This window comes from Mobula hypostoma, chromosome 3 (genome assembly GCF_963921235.1).
Source record: "Mobula hypostoma chromosome 3, sMobHyp1.1, whole genome shotgun sequence".
Lineage (NCBI taxonomy): Eukaryota > Metazoa > Chordata > Chondrichthyes > Myliobatiformes > Myliobatidae > Mobula > Mobula hypostoma.
The window spans coordinates 139,282,024-139,307,584 of record NC_086099.1 but is presented as its reverse complement, the minus strand read 5'-3'; the positions used below and the strand labels follow the sequence as shown (position 1 = coordinate 139,307,584).

At 41.7% G+C, this 25,561-nt stretch overlaps 1 protein-coding gene across 1 annotated transcript in view; it reads left to right on the top strand.

Annotated features, from left to right (window-relative positions):
- scin (scinderin) overlaps positions 1–25,561 on the top strand; it is a 205,283-nt gene that overhangs the window by 110,014 nt on the left and 69,708 nt on the right. The window contains exon 4 of the mRNA XM_063043782.1: positions 7,222–7,371. Within this exon, the coding sequence (XP_062899852.1) occupies positions 7,222–7,371 (150 nt within the window). The remainder of the gene's footprint in view (positions 1–7,221; positions 7,372–25,561) is intronic.

The following is a 25,561-nucleotide window of genomic DNA, read 5'->3' as shown; positions in this document are numbered from 1 at the left end:
CAAGGAGTTGAGGTGTATGACTGCATGGGAGAAAATGACCTGATATCTGATGGTGGAGTCATGGTGCATGGGATATGACTGAGAGCTCATGTTTGCCATCTGTGAGAAGGGTACTTTTCAGGATGGTTGCAGGTTTCAGTGGGTTTGCGACCACAAATTTCACTTCATACATTAATGATCTGGGTGAGGGAATTTATAATATTGTGGCCAAATTTGCAGACGGTAGGGAAGCAGGTAAGGGTCACAGGGGCAGGAAGTCTGCATAAAGATTTGGAAAATGTGGGACAGTGGGGAAGAAGTGCCAGACAGAATACAGTGTAGGGAAGTGAGTAGCCATGCACTTTGGTAGGAAGAATAAAGGTGTAGAACAGGGGTCGGCAACCTTTTTGCCTCTGTGGGCCGGATCGCATATTAGTGAGCGGAAGGTGGGCCAGATAAATGTCACAAGAAACTTGAAATATGGGAATTATCCATTTAAATACATTTAGTTATGTTTTGCCTCAAATTAATGAATAACGCATGCTAGAAAATCATTTGTGCTAATCTAAGGATGCCAATTAGTAATCAAAGAACTCAGTTTAGTTGCAGTTTATTTCAATCAAGGCATCTTTTGAACCTATTAGAAGGACACAAAGAATCCTAAAACATAAAACATATGAGCATGATGCATTGAATGGTGGTAAATTAAGTATAATAAAAAAGAAAATTTTAATGCAAACAGTCGATAAATCAATGTGAAACTTGATGCTGTTTGTTGCTTGAAAGCTTCTCAATATTGGGTGTCAGACTTGTTGATGCCAAGAGCAAGACATTATCCAGATGGGCATCAGTCAATCTTGTTCTCAAATGGTTCTTGGTGTGCTTCATTTTTGAAAATAATTGCTCACACAGGTAAGTGCTGCCAAACAATGATGCCATCGTTTTTGCATGGTCCACTAAGTTAGGATACTTCCCACTTGGATGAATATATTTTCTATAAAAGTCAAGCACTGACACATCTTCAGAATGAAATTTCGATCTCAATATGTTGTCACACTGCATCTCAATCAATTCCATTTGAAAAATTTCTGATGCAGTGTCCACTTCCACATCAAATGGAGTAGCAAACAGCTTGAACTCATTTGCATGCAAGCAAAAATCAGCAAAATGAGATGAAAACTCTTTTCTCAATTCTTGGACCTTTGTCTCATTGTCTAGGCAAATGAGACAAACTGGTTTCCCATCTTGCTGGATGAAGAAGTAATCTAGTGTTTGACCTGTTAGATACCATTATGAGTATGAACCCTTCGATGAAAGGTTCCATTGGAAGAATTTGTAATTTAATATTACAATGGGATGAGCATCCTTTATTTAAGATTAAACAAGATTGGGAAAAGGAACTTAATTTGACTTTTATGACAGAGGATTGGACGTGGATTCTGAAGCTGGTTAACTCTTGTTCGATCTGTGCTAGTCATTCACTGGTTCAATTTAAAATTGTACATTGTTACCATTTGACGAAGGAGAGATTGTCTAAAATATCCCCTAATGTTGATAATTATTGTGATAGATGTAAAATTGAAACAACTACACTGACACACATGTTTTGGTCTTTTTCTATACTGGAACAGTTCTGGAAGTCAGTTTTTTCGACAATTTCTAAAGCACTTAAAATTAACTTACAACCTAACAAATTAACTGTGCATTTTTGGAATAATTCCTCAAAATATCCGCGGTATCTCTTTGTCTGACCAACGTGCATTTGTTACATTGATAGCTAGGAGGGCCATTTTGTTGAAGTGGAAGGATACATCGGCTCCCACTTTGTCACAATGGTGCTCTCAAGTGATGCTATGTCTTAGTTTGGAGAAAATTAGAAGTCGAACCTTTGAACCTATGTTTGATTTTGAGAAAAGATGGGGTTCATTTGCTCATTATTATCATTTGAGTTAATTGATAGATTTCCTCCATGATCTAATTGTAAATTTTTGGTACATTTTTTTTCTTGCTGGCAGTTTGATGTTTATCTTTAGAAGCTTTTTGTATGACGCATGGCTCCGGGGTTGAACACCTAATGAGGTTTATTTTTCTCACTTTTTCTTGCTTAGTAGGGTTTTTCCTCTTTTTTTTAATCACCAAAGCTTTTTCAATCTTTAATGTTTTTTTTTCTTGAGACATTGTAAGTGTTGCTTACTTCGATGTACTCTTGTTAATTTTGGATAATAATAATAAAAAGATTTGAAAAGAAAAAAAAGGATGTAATCTAGTGTCTAAGAGTCTTGGAAATTTCGGCACTCAGTGTCTACCTTCCTGCCTACCATTCATTACCTTTGGAATTTTTTTCTTTGATCTTATTTTGAAACGTGAGTTATTCAACAAGTATCTTAGCACATGTAAATATCTGGATATTTAGCATGGATTTCTTGTTAAAACACAGTGACGCTGTTTCTGTTTATAAATTTGAACAATCCCATCTGAAAACCTGTACGTGCACAGAGAGTATCTAATACATATTAATAAGGTAGTCTGCCTTCCCGTCATTTGTATATACCAGTGTTTGGTTTGGAACAAAATGGAACCTGAGGCCAGTGTAACAAGATGCCATGCATGTCCATCATTGTGGTCGCGTGAAACACTCAGAATAAGGAAAAATCGCTTGCGGGCTGGGTAAGCATAGTATCTCAATATTTGCTCATGGGCCGGTCAAAATACTTTCACAGGTTGGATCCGACCAGTGGGCCATAGGTTGCCTACCCCTGGTGTAGACTATTTTCTAAATGGGAAGAAAGTTCCAAATTCAGAGGTGCAAAAGAACTTGAGACACTTCAGGAATATGTCAAGTTTAACTTTCAGGTTGAATCTGTGGTAAAGAAGGCAAATACAATTTTAACATCCCTTTTGAGAGGACTCGAGTACATATTGAAGCACAAAGGCTTTAGACCCCCACTCTTGGTTATCCTGTACAGTCCCTAGAAAATAAAACTGAATACCCCGGAGTAAGATTGCTGCATCAGAGGGACATCAAGGACAGCTATGTACTCTGCTTCACAGAAACATGCCAAAATCGCACTATTTTAGACACAGCCCTGCAGCTCGATTGTTTCACAATTCTCTGCAAAGACAAGTCAGCTGAGTTTTTTAAAAATAGGGGATGTGGAGTATGCTCTGTGATTAATTCATTATGGTGCACCAACGTGGCAATTCTGTCTCAGTCCTGTCACCCAGCTTGGATCATTTAGCAATCAAATGTCATCCATTTTATTTGCCAAGGGAAGTTTTCACTGCCATCTTGGAAGCAGTGCACATTCCACCTCAGGCCAGCATCAGGCAGACTCTGGATTTGCTGGGCAGTGTTATCAGTAGGCACGAAAATGCACACCCTGATACCTTCCATGTCATTGAGGGAGATTTCAAACAGGACCTAGCACCAACATATCACCTGTGAAGTCAGAAGAACCAACACATTTGACTACTCTTATTGCACAGTAAGAACACTTACTATGCCATCCCACATCTGTACTTTGGGAAGTTCAATTATCTGGCTGTACTTTTACTCCCAGTGTCTTGGCAGAGACTGAAGACTGCCACATCAGTGGTGAGGCCCAAGAAGGTACGGTCATAGGAGGTGGAGGAACACTTACAGGAATGCTTTGAGTCAGTGGACTAGACAATATTCAGGGAGTCATCTTCGAGTCTGAATAAATGTGCCACAGTTCTCAGCAACTTCATCACAACCTGTGCAGATGAGTGTGTGCCTTTGAGAGCATACCGGACCTTCCCAAACCAAAAGCTCTGGATGAACCAGGAGCTTCATAGTCTGCTGAGGGCTAGCTCTGTGGCATTCAAGACCGGTGATCCAGAAATATACAAGAAGTCCAGCTACGCCGTACAGAAGGCTATTCGAAGGGTGAATAAACAATCCTGATTGAGGTTAGAGATGGAATCAGATGCATGTCGGGTTTGGCAGGGTTTGCAGGCTATCACTTCCTAAAAGGCAAAACTTAACATTGTGTAAATATGCAATACTTCACTCCCAGATGAGCTCAAGGCCTTTTATGCCAGCTTTGAAAGGTAGAATAAAACTACACCTGTGTGAGAACCAGCAGCATCTGAAGACCCTGTGATCTCTGTCTTGGAGTTCGATGTCAGATCATCTTTCGTGGGGTGAACCCTCACAAGGCATCAGGCTCTAATGGTGTACTTGGTAGGGCACTGAAAACCTGTGCCAACCAACTGGCAGGGGTGTTCAAGGTCACCTTCAATCTGTCACTGCTGCAGTCGGAGGTTCCCATCTGCTTCGAAAGGGCAACAATCGTTCCACTGTCCAAGAGGAGCAGGATGAGCTGCCTCAACAACTAGCATCCCGTGGCACTCTCAGCTACTGTGATGAAGTGTTTTGGGAGGTCGGTCATGGCTAGAATCAACTCCTGTCTTTGCAAGGTCTTGGACCTGCTGCAGTTTGCCTGTCACCACAATAGGTCTACGGTGAATACAATCTCATGTCACCTGGACAATAACAGTACCTATGTCAGGTTGCTGTTTATTGATGACAGCTCAGCATTCAACACCATCGTACCTTCAGTTCTAATCAACAGGCTCCAAAACCTGGGCCTCTGTACCTCCCTTTGCAACTTGTTCCTTGACGTCCTCACCGTGAGATAACAGTCTGTGTGGATCAAAAATAACATCTCTTTGCTAGCAATCAACACTGGCATGCCTCAAAGATGTGTGCTTATCTCACTGCTCTGCTCTCTATGTCCACGATTGTGCCGTCTCAAGGGCCATCTATAAATTTACTGCTGACACAACCATGGTTGGCACAATTTCAGATGGTGATGAGGTGGCATCCAGGAGAGAGATAAATCAGCTGGTTGAGTGGTGTCACAGCCATAACCTTGCCCTCAACCAAGGGACTGAGTGCAGCCATCAGGAAAGGAAGTCAAGGGAACACTTATCAATTCTCATCAAGGGGTCACATGTGTAAAGAGTGAGCAGTTTCAAATTCCTGGGTGTCAACATCTCTGAAGATCTATCCTGGGCCCAACATATTGATGTAATTACAAAGAAGGTGCAACAGCAGGTGCAACGGTTTCATTAGGACCTTGAGTATTGGTATGTACCAAAGACACTCACAAATTTCTACAGATGTACAGTGGAGAGCATTCTAACTGGTTGCATCACCATGTGGGATGGAGGGGCCACTGCACAGGACTGGAATAAGCTGCAGAAAGTTGTAAACTCTCTCGGCTTCATTGTGGGCACCAACCTCCCCAGCATCTAGGACATCTTCAAAAGGTGATGCCTCAAAAAGGCAGCAACCATCATTAAGGACCCTCAATCACCCAGAAAGTGCCCTTTTCTCATTGCTAACATCAAGGAAGAAGTACAGGAGCCTGAAGACAAATGTTCAACATTTCTCAGGAACAGCTTCTTCCCTCCGCCATGAGATTTCTGAATGGACGATGAACCTGTGAATACTACCTCAGTATATTTTTTCCTCTCTTTTTGCGTAGCTACTGAATTACTTTTTTCATATATACCAATTGTAATTTAGAATTTTTATTGCTATGTATTGCATAGTTCTGCTGCTGCAATTAAACTTGGTTCTGATTCTGTAAGCCAGGATGTAATGCTGAGGCTTCATATTGGTGTAGGTCAGACGGCTTTCAGAATGTTGTTAGCAATTTTGGACACCATCTCTATGTCTCTGAAGAGGATCCAGGGAAGGTCCACGAGAATGATTCCAGAACATGAGAGAATGTCTCTGGGCCTGTACTTGATAGAGTTCAGAAGGATGAGGGGGGATCTCCCTGAAACCTACCAGATGCTGAAAGGCCTGAACAGAGGGGGTGTGGAGAGGATGTTTCCATTAGTAGGAGATTGTAGGATCTGAGGGCACAGGCTCAAATTAAAGGGGTGTTGCTTTAAAACTGAGATGAGGAGGAATTTCTTCAGCCAGAGAGTGGTGAACCTGTAGAATGTATTGTCACAGACAACTGAAAAAGCCCAGTCACTGGGTTTATTTAAGGGCGAGGTCCTTGATTGGTAAGGGTAAGGGGGCTTTGGTTAATGTAGGAGAATTCTGATGAGAAACAACAGACTTGATAGGCCCAATGGCTTAATTTTGCTCCTATATTTTATGGATTATTATGGACAATAGTGGTCATTTTTCCAGCAGCTACCGTGCTATCTTTGTCAATAGGCTTGGTGACAATTTCAGGGTTGATTCTTTGTGCTGCAATTTCAGAGGGTTGTAGGTTAGTTGAGTGACTCACTCAGTGAACCTGTTAACTTTGAGTGAAGTGTGCAATTATTTCATCCTCTCAGAGAAATTTCCTTAGTTCCACTCACTGTCTTCCTCCACCTTCTCCATTACCTTGACTAACTTCCTTATTTCTGTGACAGGAAAAGTAGCCTGTTTCACTTCTCCTCAAATGCTGCCAGACTTGCTGAGTTTCCCAGCATTTTCTGTTACTATTTCAGATTTCCAGCATCTATAAATTAGTTTTCATTGGGTGTTGGATTTGTTCATTGCAAACAAGCACTGCATCAGTCAAAAGTTAAGCAGCAGACTATCAGAATGTAAACCAATGGATTGGCCCAGCTCACCACCCAACCACTCCACACTCAAATCAAGACCATTCTGTTGGGATTAGGGACAAAACCTGAAGTATCTCTGCTTCCTTCAAACCTGTCCAATGTGGAGCTCACCTCCAGTTTGCTAACATGCTGGTCTGTTTGGGCTAACAATGGAGGAAGCAGGGATAAGGTAGATGGGAGGATCTCCTCCTGCCTTTGATCCTCAGCAGCTATCTACGGTAGACTTGTGCTTGCCTTGCTTGGAAACCATGGAAATGTGAAAAAACACATAAAGCAGGTGAACAACTGAGGAAGCAGGCATCTGCCACGTTTTTCTGTTTGCAATGCTGGTGACCTGAGTGAGTTCCAAGTAATATAGGGAAAAAAATAAACTGTTGCCACACAAGTGAATATGGAATAGCTGTTCAGTGAACTTCAAGAATTCTTTTTTTGGTTTGGGATAAACCATTGTAACAATTCTTAAAGTAGGATCTATTTTGCAAGCAATGTGCATCAATATAATAATATTGTATTTCTTTTTATATTCCTGCATTACCAGTCCAGTGACTTAATCATAAGGCCTTTGTACCAGTACAGTTCAAACTTCTGAGGTCACAGTTATGACAAAATTTGATTTTAATATGTTTACTTTATGCTCAACAGGTTATTTATCAATGGTGTGGCTCAAAGTGCAACAGGTTTGAACGTCTAAAAGCTGCCCAGGTTGCCACAAGCATTCGAGACAATGAAAGAAATGGCAGAGCACAACTTATTGTTGTTGAAGAGGATCAGGAGCCAAAAGATCTTATCAAGGTAAGAGGTTTATTGGAGATTACATTTTTACCAGAATTAACCTCTAAATATGATATTGCACCATCAGGCCCACTATGTCCTTGTTCTGCTCTTGACTTCAAATGCCTAATTACTCCCATTCCTCTTGTGACCACAACATGATGTAGAAACAGTGTCAATGGATACCAGCTCTGAGCTGCCAAATGCAAGGAACTGAATTTATTTTTAAAGAAGATTCTGTAAAGAAGAAACAAAATACACAGATAAAGTTTTCTCGATGTTAAAACCATATGATATAAAGCAATCTAGTAGGAATTGCCTGGTGAAATGTAATGCTGAGAAGGAAGGACCTAGTTTCTGGTGAGTAACGTTGCTGCTGGGTTCCTCATTACCCCACACTTACCAGGTCTTGAACAACTGAACTTGTTGACCAGAAGAAAATAATAGATACAAAAAAATGAGGGAAATAGTGATGATGTCCAGGAGCACATATGAATTACCAGCGAGTAGGTTTTGGCAGACTTGAAGCACACCAAGGTGGATAAATCCCAGGGCCAGACCGAGTGCATCCTCAGTCCTGTGAGAAGCTGATAAAGAATCTGTGGAGGGCCTTACAGAGATATTTGCCTTACCTTTAGTCACGGGCAAAGCTCCAGAAGATTGAAGGGTGGCTAATGTTGTATCTTAATTTAAGAAGGGCAGCAAAGCCAAGCCAGGCTACTGCAAGCCACTGAGTCTGACATCAGTGCTGGGTAAGTTACTGGAAGGGATACTGAGGGTAGGATTAATCATCATTTTGATAGGTAAGGCCTAAATAGAAAAAGCCAGCACTACTCTATCCGTAGGAAATCATGTCTGACAACTCTCTTGGAACTCTTCGAGGAGGTAACTAAAAGGGTAGATAAGTGGATGTTGTCGATATGGATTTAGCAAGGCATTTGAGAAAGAACCTTAATTTGAGAAAGAAGTTAGTCTGGAAGGTTACAAACAAGAGAAAATCTGCAGATCCTGGAAATCTGAGCAACACACACAAAATGCAGGAGGAACTCAACAGGCCAGGCAGCTTCTAGAAAAAGTGTACAATCGACATTTTGGGCTGAAGCATCAACTGTACTTTTTTCCTAGGTGCTGCCTGGCCTGCTGAGCTCCTCCAGAATTTTGTCTGTGTTAGTCTGGAAGGTTAGTTCTCTTGGGATCCAGGGAGAGATAGCTAATTGGATACAGAATTGGTTGTATGGTTGAAGGTTGTTTCTCAGACTGACGCCTATGACTGGTGGTCTGCCATGGAGGTCAGTGCTGAAACCTTTGTTGTTTGTTACTAATGTAAAAAAAAGTTGGATATGAATTTGTGGATGATAATAAAACTGATAGTACCATAACTAATCAAGAAGACTATCAAAAATTATAGGAGGATCCTGATTAGCCGGGAAAGTGGGCTGATGATTGACAATATTATTACCAATAACTTCAAATTCTTCATAGTCCCTAACTTGTTGAAGTAGTGAAATCGTTTCATTTTCACTCATGGCCATTTCTGGTATCCCCAGGCCTGAATGCTTAAAACCACAGTGAACAATACAGGTCTGAATAGTCTTACCACTTATTTCTCGCCAACCATCAGTGACAACAAAAATCATTGCTTTTTGTACCCAAGCACGCACATCTGATGCTATTTTAAAACTGTTTATTCTAAGCACAGTGAAACATCTAGCAGCCACACAAGAGCATGCAACTGAAACTAGTTAGAACTGAGCTGTGGTGAGCTGTATTTACAGCTCTATGAAGTTTCTAGCTGTCACATGTAAGCTGTGATGCATCCAGATAGGATGTTTCCTGTGGCTTATCAATAAATATTGGTGAGGGTCAAAGGGACATGCTAAATTTCTTTAGTGTCCCTAAAAGGTACAGGCACCGGTGGGCTTTTCTGATAGTGGAGTCAATGTGGTTGGACCAGGATAGGTTATAGACAATAGGTGCAGGAGTAGGCCATTCAGCCCTTCGAGCCAGCACCACCATTCACTGTGATCATGGCTGATCATCCACAATCACTACCCTTTTCCTGCCTTCTCCCCATATCCCTTGACTCCGCTATCTTTAAGAGCTCTATCTAACTCTTTCTTGAAAGAGTCCAGAGAATTGGCCTCCACTGCCTTCTGAGGCAGAGCATTCCACAGAACCACAACCCTCTGTGTGAAAAAGCTTTTCCTCAACTCCGTTCAAAATGGTCTACCCCTTATTCTTAAACTGTGGCCTTTGGTTCTGGACTCCCCCAACATCGGGAAAATGTTTCCTGCCTCTAGTATGTCCAATCCCTTAATAATCTTATATGTTTCAATCAGATCCCCTCTCATCCTTCTAAATTCTAGTGTATACAAGCCCAGTCGCTCCAATCTTTCAACATATGACAGTCCCGCCATTCCGGGAATTAACCTTGTGAACCTACGCTGCACTTCCTCAATAGCTAGAATGTCCTTCCTCAAATTTGGAGACCAAAACTGCACACAATACTCCAGGTGTGGTCTCACCAGGGCCCTGTACAACTGCAGAAGGACCTCTTTGCTCCTGTACTCAACTCCCCTTGTTATGAAGGCCAACATGCCATTAGCTTTCTTCACTGCCTGTTGTACCTGTATGCTTACTTTCAGTGACTGATGAACAGAGACACCTAGATCTCGTTGTACTTCCCTTTTCTTAACTTGACACCATTCAGATAGTAATCTGCCTTCCTGTTCTTGCCACCAAAGTGGATAATCTCACATTTTTCCGCATTAAACTGCATCTGCCCACTCACCCAACCTGTTCAAGTCACCCTGCATTCTCATAACATCCTCCTCACATTTCACACTGCCACCCAGCTTTGTGTCATCGGCAAATTTGCTAATTTATTGGTGATGGTCACTTGTAGGAACATGAAGATCTCAACCCTCTCAATTGTAGCACAGTTGATGTAAGCGAGAGTGTGTCCACTATCCCCTTCCTGATGTCAATAACCAGTTCTTTTGTTTTGCTAACATTGAAGGTAAGGCCATTGTCACTAGGCTTTCTATCTCTTTCCTATACACTGACTCATTATTTGAGATACAGCCCACTGGGGTAGTATCATTTGAGAGCCTATTGACGGACTGGCCACACAGTTGTGAGTGGAAATGGAATAGAGTACAGACTGAGATGCGATCTTGTTGGGCACCATGCAGAGGATAATCATGGTGGAGGTGTTGCTGCTTATCTTACTGTTTTTCAGTCTATTGCTCAATGAGTCAAGGATCCACTTGCAAAGAGAGATATTGACTCCCATGTCTCAGAGTTTGGAAATAGGTTTGTTTAGAATTCTGGTACTGAAGCTGGAGCTGGAATCAATAAGCAATAGTCTGAAGTATCCATACTGTCCGATGTGAGTGTAGGGCCAGGAGATGGCATTTGCTGTAGACTTGTTTCATTGGTAGCTGAACCAGATGTTTCCCATGGGTTCACTCTACGGAAGACTGATCTTAACATCTGCGATGGTGACTGAGTTTATGTGAATGGGAGGCTGTCAGGATGGGTGTGAACTTTCAAATCCCCTTCTGTCCAAAGGGTTAAGGCTCATCAGGGAGGGATGTGCTTTTGCCAGTGATAATGTCCAACTTCATCTGGAAGCTACTAATAGCGTCTAACCTGGGAATGGGCTGGGTTAATCAGACTGAAACTATTTGTGTGTCCAGCAGAAGTGTTAAAAAGCATACAAGCACAACAAAGTAACTTAACCCTAATTTATTATTATAAAATAGAAAACACAAATAAACCACACAACATATTACATGGCTAAACACAAATATTTCAGGACTCATAATTCTTAGTCACCACTTGATTGTAGCTTTGTCAGGGGAACTCCAAATTCCGAATCACTTGTGAAACCAACTCTGGGTCCAGGCACAAATCACAATTTCCACTCTTGGTGAAGTCCAGCGAAACCAGGGAATGCAGCTCAATATATTTACACACTACACACAGCAGAGAGACCCAGAAACAGATAAACACTTGGATCTTTTGTTCTCATGTCATTAACTCAGTCTGGTTACTTTCATTCAAACAACATGTGTTCATTAACACAGTGTTCAGCATATAGTGATAAACCAATTAGACCACTTTATTGGTCACTCTTCATCAATTAGTCCACCATTGTTTTGGAAACAAGATTCCTCACTTACCGCAGAACATTAATGCTACATATGCCCTGAACCCAAAAAAGAATCCAGCAAGTCCACTTGACAGATACTTACATTTTAATGGTGCCTGAAGCTAAGAAAGAATCCAGCTGTTTATATAGAAACATAGAAAATAGGTGCAGGCCCTTCGAGCCTGCACCGCCATTCAGTATGATCATGGCTGATCATCCAAGTCAGAACCCTGTACCTGCCTTCTCTCCATACCCCCGATCCCTTTAGCCACAGGGGCCATATCTAACTCTCTCTTAAATATAGCCAATGAACTGGCCTCAACTGTATCCTGTGGCAGAGAATTCCACAGATTCACAACTCTCTGTGGGAAGAAGTATTTCCTCATTTTGGTCCTAAAAGGCTTCCCTTTTATCCTCAAACTGTGGCCCCTCGTTCTGGACTTCCCCAACATCGGGAACAATCTTCCTACATCTAGCCTGTCCAATCCCTTCAGAATTTTATAGATTTCAATAAGATCCCCCCTCAATCTTCTAAATTCCAGCGAGTATAAGCCTAGTAGATCCAGTCTTCCTTCATATGAAAGTCCTGCCATCCCAGGAATCAATCTGTTGAAACTTCTTTGTACTCCTGCTATGGCAAGAATGTCTTTCCTCAGATTAGTGGACCAAAACTGCACACAATACTCCAGGTGTGGTCTCACCAAGGCCTTGTACAACTGCAGTAGTACCTCCCTGCTCCTGTACTCGAATCCTCTTGCTATTAATGCCCTCATACCATTCGCCTTTTTCACCGCCTGCTGTAACTGCATGCCCACTTTCAATGACTGGTGTACAATGACACCCAGGTCTCGTTGTGCCTTCCCTTTTCCTAATTGGCCACCATTCAGATAATAATCTGTTTTCCTGTTCTTGCCACCAAAGTGGATAACCTCACATTTATCCACATTAAATTGCATCTGCCATGAATTTGCCTACTCACCTAACCTATCCAAGTCGCCCTGCATCCTCTTAGCATCCTCCTCACTGCTAACACTGCCGCCCAGCTTCGTGTCATCCGCAAACTTAGAGATGCTGCATTTAATTCCCTCGTCTAAGTCATTAATATATATTGTAAACAATGGGTCCCAGCACTGAGCCTTGTAGTACCCCACTAGTCACTGCCTGCCATTCTGAAAAGGTCCCTTTTATTCCCACTCTTTGCTTCCTGTCTGCCAACCAATTCTCTATCCACATCAATACCATACCCCCAATACCGTGTGCTTTAAGTTTGCACACTAATCTCCTGTGTGGGACCTTGTCAAAAGCCTTTTGAAAGTCCAAATATACCACATCCACTGGTTCTCCCTTATCCACTCTACTAGTTACATCCTCAAAAAACTCTATGAGATTCGTCAGACATGATTTTCCTTTCACAAATCCATGCTGACTTTGTCCGATCATTTCACCGCTTTCCAAATGTGCTGTTATCACATCTTTGATAACTGACTCCAGCAGTTTCCCCACCACCGATGTCAGGCTTACTGGTCTATAATCCCCCAGTTTCTCTCTCCCTTCTTTTTTAAAAAGCGGGGTTACATTAGCCACCCTCCAATCCTCAGGAACTAATCCAGAACCTAAAGAGTTTTGAAAAATTATCACTAATGCCTCCACTGTTTCTTGGGCTACTTCCTTAAGCACTCTAGGATGCAGACCATCTGGCCCTGGGGATTTATCTGCCTTTAATCCCTTCAATTTACTTAACACCACTTCCCTACTAACATGTATTTCCCTCAGTTCCTCCATCTCACTAGACCCTCAGTCCCCTACTATTTCCGGAAGATTATTTATGTTCTCCTTAGTGAAGACAGAACCAAAGTAATTATTCAATTGGTCTGCCATGTCCTTGTTCCCCATGATCAATTCACATGTTTCTGACTGTAAGGGACCTACATTTGTCTTAACCAATCTTTTTCTTTTCACATATCTATAAAAGCTTTTACAGTCAGTTTTTATGTTCCCTGCCAGCTTTCTCTCATAATCTTTTTCCCTTTCCTAATTAAGCCCTTTGTCCTCCTCTGCTGGACTCTGAATTTCTCCCAGTCCTCAGGTGAGCCACTTTTTCTGGCTAATTTGTATGTTTCTTCTTTGGAATTGATACTATCCCTAATTTCCCTTGTCAGCCACGGGTGCACTACTTTCCCTGATTTATTCTTTTGCCAAACTGGGATGAACAATTGTTGTAGTTCATCCATGCGATCTTTAAATGCTTGCCATTGCATATCCACCGTCAACCCTTTAAGTGTCATTTGCCAGTCTATCTTAGCTAATTCACGTCTCATACCTTCAAAGTTACCCTTCTTTATGTTCAGAACCTTTGTTACTGAATTAACTATATCACTCTCCATCTTAATGAAGAATTCCACCATATTATGGTCACTCTTACCCAAGGGGCCTCGCACGACAAGATTGCTAACTAACCCTTCCTCATTGCTCAATACCCAGTCTAGAATGGCCTGCTCTCTAGTTGGTTCCTCGACATGTTGGTTCAGAAAAGTATCCCGCATACATTCCAAGAAATCCTCTTCCTCAGCACCGTTACCAATTTGGTTCACCCAATCTATATGTAGATTGAAGTCACCCATTATAGCTGCTGTTCCTTTATTGCACACATTTCTAATTTCCTGTTTAATGCCATCCCCAACCTTATTACTACTGTTAGGTGGCCTGTACACAACTCCCACAGCGTTTTCTGCTCCTTAGTGTTATGCAGCTCTACCCATGTCGATTCCACATCCTCCCGGCTAATGTCCTTCCTTTCTATTGCGTTAATCTCCTCTCTAACCAGCAATGCTACCCCACCTCCTTTTCTTTCATGTCTATCCCTCCTGAATATTGAACATCCCTGGATGTTGAGCTCCCATCCTTGGTCACCCTGGAGCCATGTCTCTGTGATCCCAAGTATATCATATTCATTAATAACTATCTTTACATTTAATTCATCCACCTTGTTACGAATGCTCCTTGCATTGGCACACAAAGCCTTCAGGCTTGCTTTTACAACATTCTTAGCCCTTATACAATTATGTTGAAAAGTGGCCCTTTTTGATTTTTGCCCTGGATTTGCCGGCCTGCCACTTTTACTTTTCACCTTACTACTTTTTGCTTCTACCCTCATTTTACAACCCTCTGTCTCCCTGCACTTGTTTCCAGCCCCCTGCCACATTAGTTTAAATCCTCCTGAACAACAGTAGCAAACGCTCCCCCTAGGACATTGGTTCCAGTCCAGCCCAGGTGCAGACCATCCTGTTTGTACCAGTCCTACCTCCTCCAGAACTGGTTCCAATGCCCCAGAAATTTGAATCCCTCCCCCTTGCACCATTTTTCAAGCCACGTATTCATCTGATATATCCTCCTATTTCTACTCTGACTAGCACGTGGCACTGGTAGGAATCCAGAGATTATTACCTTTGTGATCCTACTTTTTAGTTTATCTCCTAACTCCCTAAATTCACCTTGTAGGACCTCATCCTGTTTTTTACCTATATCATTGGTACCTATGTGCACCACAACCACTGGCTGTTCACCCCCACCCCCCCCCCACTCCAGAATGTCCTGCAGCCGCTCAGAGACATCCTTGACCCTTGCACCAGGGAGGCAACATACCGTCCCGGAGTCTCGTTTGCGGCCGCAGAAACGCCTGTCTATTCCCCTTACAATCGAATCCCCTATCACTATAGATCTCCCACTCCTTTTCCTTCCCTCCTGTGCCGCAGAGCCACCCATGGTGCCATGAACTCGGCTGCTGCTGCCTTCCCCTGATGAGACATCTCCCCCCAACAGTATCCAAAACAGTATATCTGTTTAGGAGGGAGATGACCTCAGGGGACTCCTGCATTACCTGCCTACTGCTACGCTGTTTAGTGACCACCCATTCCCTTTCTGCCTCTGTAGCCTTTACCTGCGGTGTGGCCAACTCACTGAACGTGCTATTCACGACTTTCTCAGCACCACGGATGCTCCAGTATGAATCCATTCGCAGCTCCAGCTGCTCAATGTGGTCTGTCAGAAGCTGCAGCTGGACACATTTCCTGCACACACAGTCGTCAGGGACACTGGAAGTATCCCTGATTTCCCACGTGCTGCAGGATGAACAAACCATGGGGCCAATCTCAGCTGTCATGACCTACCCAGTACGCTACAGACTCACCGCCGTCCTTGCTTCAAATAAAATACTGCTGCAGACCATTCTCCTTTTAAAGGAACTTACCCAGCCTTACCTCACTTGGAGTGAAGCTCGTCCTCAGCCTCTGCTCGCCGGAGCCTCTTGAAACAAAGCCTTTCTACTCTGTCTCCCTCTACTCCGTCACCTGCTACAACGTCGCCCGGTCCGTCAAACTGCTCTCTTCTAAATACTCCTGCTGCCTCACGGACCGACTTACACGCGCTTGCACAGTCCTGTCCCGATCAACCGCCAAGAAAAATGGCCGACTTCCACAAACTGCTCTCTTTTAAATACTCCCACTGCCTCATGGACCAACTTACACGCGCTTGCACAGTCCTGTCCCGATCAAACCGCCGAGAAAAATGGCCAACAATCATTAGATAATAACAAACCTACGTTGTTTACCTTGTACAATGCTCTACAAGCATTACTCAACAACAGGCATACAGACCGATGTGTTAAGGGTTCTGAAAGAGTTTAATTGTCATTTTACCCTCTAGACATTCATACAACATTTTACAAAATTTAATACAACACAAAACACTGCCATAACTAACAGCTGTTCTGGACTTGATTTTGGACTAGTGTTGTCCCTTGACATCCCTGATGTTGTATCTTGATTTCTTGTGCAGGTCTGTGACACCTCATTTGAATGCTGCAGATCTGGACTTTAGTAGAGAGCGGAACTTCTAGTTCATCCATAGTTTCTGGTTTAGGAACACTTGGGTTGTCCTAGCTTGTAAATAGTCCTTAAAGCTCTTGCTGATAAAGTGCATGACAGTGGTGACATACTCACCCAGGCTGCCTGTTGAACATGAACCAGTTTACTGACTCAACGTAGTCAAATAGCTCTCCTCTGTTTCCTCAGAATAATACTGTATAACTTTACTGTTTGTAGACAGAAAAAAGTAGCAGAGCCTGGTGATCTGATTTACCATATTGTGGGTTGGAGGCATTTTTGATGGTTGTGTAGCAATGATCAAGGATGTTTAGGCCCCTGGTGGTAGTATTTTGGTAATATATTCTTGAAGTTGGCCCAGTTGAATTCTCCAGAAATGATGAAGCAGACCATAGGTATCCTGTTTCAACTCTGTTTTCCACAGAGTATTGTTCATTGAGTACAGGCTTCATATCTGGTCCTGTGGTGGTCCAGGCAGGCAAGGTTTACTTTCAGGATTCAGCTTTCAGTCATTTTAAGAATGTACAAAGGTGTGAGCACATTCCCAAATACAGCCGGTAGTTCTGCACACCCAGATAAACTTGTGAGGAGGAGTTAAGCTGAAATTCTTTGTTTAACAGAGGATAATAGGAGTTACAATGTAATAGTTTAAAATGTAAATACTTATCCATGAGAGATTAAGAAAATTAAACAGAAAATTAGAGTGTGTGTGACAGTTGTGAACGATGGTTTTAAATTGACTTATTATTCAAGATATGAAAATGAGAATGACAGTAACTGCAGTACCATGGTGCTGTTGCAGGAAACAGAAGTGGATATATTTACATATTTCTAGTGATAACATATTAGTAATGTTATGTTAGTGAAAATGGGATAGTGGTAATACTTATAAGCACGTACTAGCTGCAAGTTCTTTATTGTCCATTTTCTGTAAGTACCCCAAACAGTTTCATCCCAAAAGATTTGTATTTATGATAATGTTACCATAATAGAGAACTGGCATTTGAAAAATGTTCTGCGTCTTAATGGACATTGAGACAGCCTGGACCTATGTATAAATGAAGTCTGCATTCAATATGAGTGCATTTCTATCTTAAACTTATCACTGTTTCTATGTGCAGCATTGGTACTGCATATTCTATTGATTACATCAGGATATTCTGTCAAAGTAACTAGGCTAGCAACCTGCATATTTGCATAACTGCAGGGGTGCTAAAATTAGTCTCTTAAGTTCTTGCAATATATTTTTTTAAAGTTTGCAATATCTTTCTTGCAAATTATAGTTTGTCATGAAATCGTGATCAACTTGTTAGTGAGTTCATTTGAAATTTGACTTCAGCTTTAATCAAAATTAAAATCCATTCAATGCCTTCATTGAAGTGATAAGCAAATAATTTTTATGTAAATTCCATGTGCTCCTTCAAAAAGAAAGAACTAGATCTGGAAAGGAGCCCAGAGTTTATTTGTTAGGAATTTTGCATTTGTGACGAACATTAGACATCAGGGTGACGTGCTGCGGCTAGGTTGATCAGACCCAAGTTACTCGAGTGTCCAGGAGATGTGGTAATTAGTGTACAAGCACAATAAAGTAACTTACAGTAAGCCTGATTTATTAAAGCACAAATAAACCATACAAAACACTAAGTAGTAAGTCACAAGGATTTATCACGAGGGTTTCAGGGCTCACGATTCTTAGACACCACTAAATTGTCCCTGTTGTCAGGGGAATTCCAAACTCCAACTTGCTTGTGATACACCCCTGGGTCCCAGACACTGATTGCATTTTGTGGTCCTTGGTTGAAGTTCAGTGAACCTAGGGAAGGTATCCCAATAAATATGCGTTCCACAAGCGTAGAGGGATACACAGCAACAAACTCCAATCTTTTGTTCTCATGCCAATTCCTCAGCCTGATTTCTTTCATTCAAACAACTCATGTGTACATTAACAGAGTGTTCCCTTATAAATCATTTAGACACTTTAATGGTTGCTTCTTACCCATCAGTCCGCCAATATTTTGGACTTAACATTCCTTTAATTACAAAAGAACATTCTTATTGCATATAAGCAATAAGCTTGAATCCAAAACAAATCCATCAAGCCAATTTGCCGGACACTGAGAAAGAATCCATCAACCTACCTCTCAGAGTGACCAACAAACATTTAGTCATTAACAGACATCATTGTGTTAATGGTGCCTGAGACTAAGAAATAACTCAGTGGCTATGAACAATTATTAGATAGTAACAGACCAACAGTGTTTACCATGTATGGACCTTCTACATGCTGCAAGCTTACAAAGAGTTAAATTGTCATTTTGAACTGTTCAGACATTCATTCAATGTTTTACAAAATTTAGTACAACACATCTGGAGGGTTGCTTTTGCTAATGATGACATCCACAACTGTGCAAGATCTTCAGGGAGAAAAGATGATAGAGTGGAAAATATGATATCCCTTCAGACCAGAAAGGGTGTTGGGTAGCAGCAGTTCTCAACACATCTGAATGTCATCTATTTCAGTTGTTTAATTGGTAGTGGTATTGGTATTTGATCCTCCACAATATTCTGCGTAGGAACTTAAACTGGAGGTGGTAGTTTTTTTTTATGAGGTCGAGTTGCGAGCTCGACATCAACCCAGCACGGATGGAGAGCGTGCTCGGGAGCGGTCTGTCACCGGATCGAACTCGGGAACCTCCGTTCTTGAGCCTGGCGCTGATCTCACTGCACCACCAGCCGACCTAGTTGTTTAATGACATAAGCTGTCACTGTGTTGTTCATGGCCCTCGTTATGTGAATATGGTTTCCCTATGCTGCTTCTTTTTAAGTGATTAGTGTTTGATTTCGATCCGCATGGGTTTCTTGTGTTTTATGTTCTAATTAAGGTTATCCTGAACCAGCACTCATCACTGAGTCCCAGATTTGAGTTCTGTGTGAACTACTGTTCTGTGTACTCGTCCCAAGTAAGAGAGCTCTTAGTTTAGTTATGCCCTGTATTCTCCAAATAAATCTTCATCACTAATTTCTACTATCGAGTCCTGCGTTTACTCCACATCTGGGTCTGCTCGTCTGAAGATTGTTACAGCAGGAATCATCCAATCATGGATGCAGTGGAAACTGATTAAAATATCATGGCACTGGCATGCAAAGGGCAGGCAGTTGGACAGCATAAGCAGCCTCCCCAGGAGATGCTAGCATCATTGCAGAGGAACTCTGAGACTGATAGGTGAGATTCACATTCCTCAGGGATAGACTCTGGTTATGAGCATTCATCTATGTCCTGCTACGTGTTCCCAGAACTACCGTAGAGAGTCAGTTAACCTGCCGGCTCCAGGTCTTACTGCGGGTTCTTCAGTCAATGCTCCCTAGTTTTTGAATTCCAATTTGTGAAGTTCCCCTCAGACAGGTGGAAGGTGGCCCATATAATTTCCCTCCTCTTGGGCGGGCCCCTTACACAGACAATGGTTTTATAGGAGAAAATTGCTCCCATGTGTTCTGGTATAAATTTATTTCTAAGGATGATCAGAAGGGTACTCTTTCATCTGGCTGCCAGCAGACTCCTCCAGCTGTGTCAGGGAGCCTGATCTATGGCCCACTATTCTATTGTTTTCTGTACTCTAGTAGCAGAGAGCAGGTGGAACAATGAGGCTTTGATTGCTCTGTATAGATAGGGATTAAATGTCTTCTTAAAGACATTCTTGCGACCAGGAACAAATTGGTGGATTTGGATGAACTTATGGACGTGGGCATAAGAATTGACAGCCATATTTCTGAAAGCAGAAGGGACAGACTTGGGGAGTTCATCTGGAGGACCAGATCTCAGAACTAGTCAATGCCTACCCCAGTTCCTTAATCCAATAACCAGTGCACATCCCCGTAGTCATCTCTGGAAGAACCCACACAATTTGGAAGGGCCTGGGTTTCCCCCAGCAGAGCGAGAGATTCACAAGGCCAGCTACTTCCAAGTCAACTGCCCTGAGTTGTCGGGAGACCTCCAACGTCATCCATTGAGGGGAGAACTGTAATGGTGTCGTCTCCTTCCTGTTTTGTCGAGTCCTGAAATGGTTTTACCATCCCTATTCTATTGGAGGAGACATTAACATTCTGTGAGAGCCTAGTAGACTCTAATTCGGCAGGGAATTTTTTAGACATCGAACTGGCAGAGAGAATCCAAGTTTCTAAGGTAAGCCTTGACCAGCTTTCTCTGCTATGACCCTGGATAGTAGACCATTGGAACCTGGCCCTATAAAGTGGAATCTACTGAATATTCTAGAAATGCTCAGCAGGGCAGGCAGCATCCTAAGAGAGAGAAACGGGATAGTGTTTCAGGATCGCAATTTTTCATAAATGTGACTTGCCTATTAAGAATAATCTAATGATGTTTCTGAATAGTTTTTCTCTCCTGCATCCCACTGTTTGGTTTTCTATTATTTTGCCCACACGGAGCACGATGCTCAACTTCACCTGAAAGGAATTATTGCTGCCAAATAGTCTAAACCATTGTCGCAATTAAAAAGTAGTCGTTGACTTGAGTCCAGATCAAAATTATTAGTTTCTGTTTCAAAGGAACTAATGAACTCAGCATCAGATTATTTTGCTGGGATCAGTGCTACTTTGGAGGAGGAAACATAGTTTAATCTAAAATTCCTTCTGAGATTTGTAGAATGGTGATTAGCTGCATCTGGGTATGTGAGAGCAAAATTAACTTGGTGTGATTTAATAATGTGCTGCCTGGTAAAATTTGATTTCAAGATCTCCACTAAGCCTTGCAATTCTATGTTCCTAGACTGATAGGAGGAAACATTGCCCAACACATACAAAATGAAGTTATCAGTGCAGCAGTTCAGCTCTTGAATTGCTCTTCTGTATTTCTTTGTATAGATTTTCAGAATCTGAAACAGGGTTATTATCACCGGCATGTGACGTGAAATTTGTTAACTCAGCAGCAGCAGTTCAATGCAACACATAATCTAGCAGAGAGAAAAAAATAATAATAAATAAACAAGTAAATCAATATTGAATACGCAAACACGAGGAAAACTGCAGATGCTGGAATTTCAAGCAACACACATAGAAGTTGCTGGTGAACGCAGCAGGCCAGGCAGCATCTCTAGGAAGAGGTACAGTCGACGTTTCAGGCCGAGACCCTTCATCAGGACTAACACTAACGTTAGTCCTGACGAAGGGTCTCAGCCCAAAACGTCGACTGTACGTACATTGAATAGATTTTTTTTTAAATGTGCAAAAACAGAAATACTGTATATTTTTTAAAAAGTGAGGTGGTGTCCAAGGATTCAATGCCCGTTTAGGAATCGGAAGAAGCTGTTCCTGAATCACTGAGTGTGTGCCTTCAGGCTTCTGTACCTCCTACCTGATGGTAACAGTGAGAAAAGGGCATGTCCTGGGTGCTGGAGGTCCTTAATAATGGAGGCTGCCTTTCTGAGACACCACTCCCTGAAGATGTCCTGGGTACTTTGTAGGCTAGTACCCAAGATGGAGATGACTAGATTTAGTCTCCTGCAGGTTCTTTCGGTCTTGTGCAGTAGTCACCCCACGCAGCCCCCCGCCAGCCGCCCCCCGCCCCAGTACCAGACAGTGATGCAGCCTGTCAGAATGCTCTCCACAGTACAACTATACAAGTTTTTGAGTGTATTTGTTGACATGCCAAATCTCTTCAAACTCCTTATAAAATATAGCCACTATCTTGCCTTCCTTATAACTGCATCGATTTGTTGGGACCAGATTAGATCCTCAGTGACCTTGACACCCAGGAACTTGAAACTGCTCACTCTCTCCACTTCTGTTCCCTCTATAAAGATTGGTATGTGTTCCTTCGTCTTACCCTTCCTGAAGTCCACAGTCAGCTCTTTTGACTTACTGACGTTGAGAGCCAACTTGATTTTACTGATTTTAGTTTATTTTACTAAAGTCATTATGATTTCCCAGTTTAGATTTACAGGGGTGGAGGGCACAATGTGAGCCTGTAGAAGTGGGCTGTAGAGGTTTTGCTGGCTGCTCGTTTTGCAGAACCCACTCTCTCCTTGGCGTAAAGGGGGGCTGCAAAGAAAAGAGCCATCAGAACCATCACAGAGGCTGCTGAGTGAGCCTCGAGGTGGCTATGGATCAAGAAGTGTGACCCATGGACCGATGCTTTTGGGACACAAGCCAGGGTCTGATCAGCTGGGTCGCTTGGGCGTGAGTGTCTTATGTTGAAAGACCCGAAACATGTGATGACCCCAGGTTACATCACTGATGTCCCAGCACATCCTCAGATATATCTCAGCATCATTTTCTGCATTTTAAAATGAGTTTCAGATCAGAATGCATGCCATAAAATCTGTGCTCTTTCACAATGGTGAAAGAATACATATACAATTGATGCACAATGTCTGCCTAGTAGTTTTACTTCCAAAATTTCATTCCTCTGTTGTTTTAAAAGTAAGATTTTATGAAGAAATAGATTTACTGGCTTAAAATGGTAAACTTAGTTGATTTGTCTCCGAGAAGGCAACAGAACAGGTTGTAGAGTCTTATAAACATGGAAGCAGGATCTGCAGCCAAACTCATCCATGCCGATGTTGTTTCCCAGTGAGCTCGTCTTATTGGCTCGTGTTTGGTTCACAACTCCCCAATCCTGTCCTATCCAGGCACTAGGTGAGGGCATCCAGAGTCTAGAGTCACAAGTTCAATTCCCTCAATGGCATTGCGGGAATTTAAATTCAAGTAATTAATCAACATCTCTAGCCTTGACAATGTTAACCGTGAAACCATTGGATCTTACCAGCCAACCGTCATGGGATGGTGTCATGTAGGCTGACTGTAGAGGTCCTTCACAAAGCACACAGCACACTGCAGCCTGAACACCTGGGGCAATGCCATGTACAAGTTTGGTCCTCTCTGTAAATAATGAAGTAGTACCAATATAATTTTTGCTTTGAAGACAAAAATCATAATGTCTTTTGCGAAGGCCTTTATTGAAAATCAAACTGCAAGTGTGACTCACTTCAAATGAATTCAAGAATTTATTTTGTGGCAAAAAGAAATATAAATTAAAGAAGTCTAAACAGCTTTCCCCTTCAAACTTTATGTGCTAGCTGCAGTTTACAGCTTCAGCCTTGGTTATGATGTTTCAGTGAGACATTCTTGGCTGGTCAACACCTTCCATTCAGAATATACCCAACGTTAAACCAGTCTCTGCCCCGACTAATAAAACATGTCTGTTTGTCAGTTCAGAAAGCCACATCCTTTAATTCATTCTGCACTCTCACTGTGTTCTTTGGACACGTTGTGCCTAGTGTTTGAAATCGTTTCTTCAGGGCATGAAAACAAATCCCACCCTAAAGTACTTTTTTTTCCCAAGCAGGAAAGTAAACAGAAGTGTTTCTTATGGAAGATTTTCCCTTCAGCTATAAATTATATTAACTGCTATTTTCTGTCACTTTTTCAAAAATTCAAAAACATTGTCAGTTTATCTTTGAGGGTAAAATTAGTGCACCTTTATGCTAATGACATATATTTACATAGTAAGTTTATATAGAGCTTTATGAAGGAGGTGTCAGTACAAACAAGAGGTGAGAAGAATTATGATAACACAAGCAGTGAAATATTTACCAGTGTGGAACCATTTGGAAGCTTTGTGTGTAAAACAGGTGGGCATTTATTGAAAGATGGATTTCCAATAGGGGCAGTAATCCAGAGTCAGAAGAGATTAAAAGATGAGGCTTGTGATTAGATTACTCAGACGATACATTGTCACAGTAACACTTTAATGATATGTTGAAAATCAAGACTTGGTAGGCTTTGTGGTCATTAACTTGAGGGAAAAAAGGCCACACAGTCTTTCAAAGACAGTTGAAATATACTTCATTTCAGAGATTTGGATCTCACTGCTTTAGGCTAATGCAATTTAAGAATTTAGGATAGTTGTTTCATGAGTAGTCTTCTCTCCCTCAAGTTACATTCAGGTCAGAAGCAGCACTATTTGCTTTTGATGCCACACCAGTTTGTTATATTGGTTCACTAATAGAAAAGCCCCATGCATATTAGAACTGGGCCAGAACAATATTTGCTTCAGAGCACCACGATGTCATGCTGGCTCAGTGTCATGGGTTTCACTCTCACCTCACCCATAGAGACTACTTCATTACTTTGTAATAGAGTCTGAAGTTGTGCATTTCTAAATGAGTATTGATCAATAACATCTCTAATGTACATTAGTTGTTTTGTGTAATGGAAACATTCTATTTGTCTACCAAAATGACTTCAACCACTCCTCCCAGTCCCATTACCTTTAGTTTTGTCGAGCAAGTATAATAATGCCATAATTTCAGCTATTCCATCACGGCCTAGCTGTCATCCAAGCCACAAATTCTCTTGTCATAATATAGGATCAGAAAATCTAAGGTACTAAGTATCCTAATATGATTTTTCATTGACGATCCCATCATTATTCATAGAGGCGGGGATTTCTAAAAGAGTTTCACCTGGAAATTAATGGATATTTCCCCTTGTAGCCTCCTTGCAAAGGTTAACTGCTGTGAAATTACTTCTGTGGCCATTTTTCCTGGAGTGAAGTTCCACACGTACCAACTACACCCCCCTATAATCTCATTAACTACCCATTTATCATTAGTATTTATTTTTAGTTTGTCTGTATAACCCGTTACTTGGTCAAAAGTCCTGGCTGATAGCGCATTCATCAACAGGTCACTCGTTATTGATCATGAAAAGAGGCTATGGGTGATTCTTCCCCTCATTTTATTGATAGTTGCAGAAGTCATTGAAGTGGATATACTGAAACTGGTAGTGATCACCACAGACTATGTAGCCTTAGCTTGTCCTGACCTGAATTATTCAATACCCAGTTGGTTGCTGAACATCTGACACATCAGAGGAGGAGGCTGTATTTCCGATTTGGAGGTCATTCCATGAGGAATTCATAATCAACAGCCAGTTATAAAGGAGTGGATTTGAATATCATGAATAACTCACTATGATTTTACGTTATTAAATATTTGCACGAATCAAGCTCTAAGTCATGATTCACTATGCCTTAATATAAAACAAAAAAGGGTTATGCCTATGCATGTTATGTTCATTTTCCCCAAAATGGTTAAACCATGCTTCAAGAATACATTGAAATTAATCCTTGCAGTGACTTGTTAACAAAAGCACATGA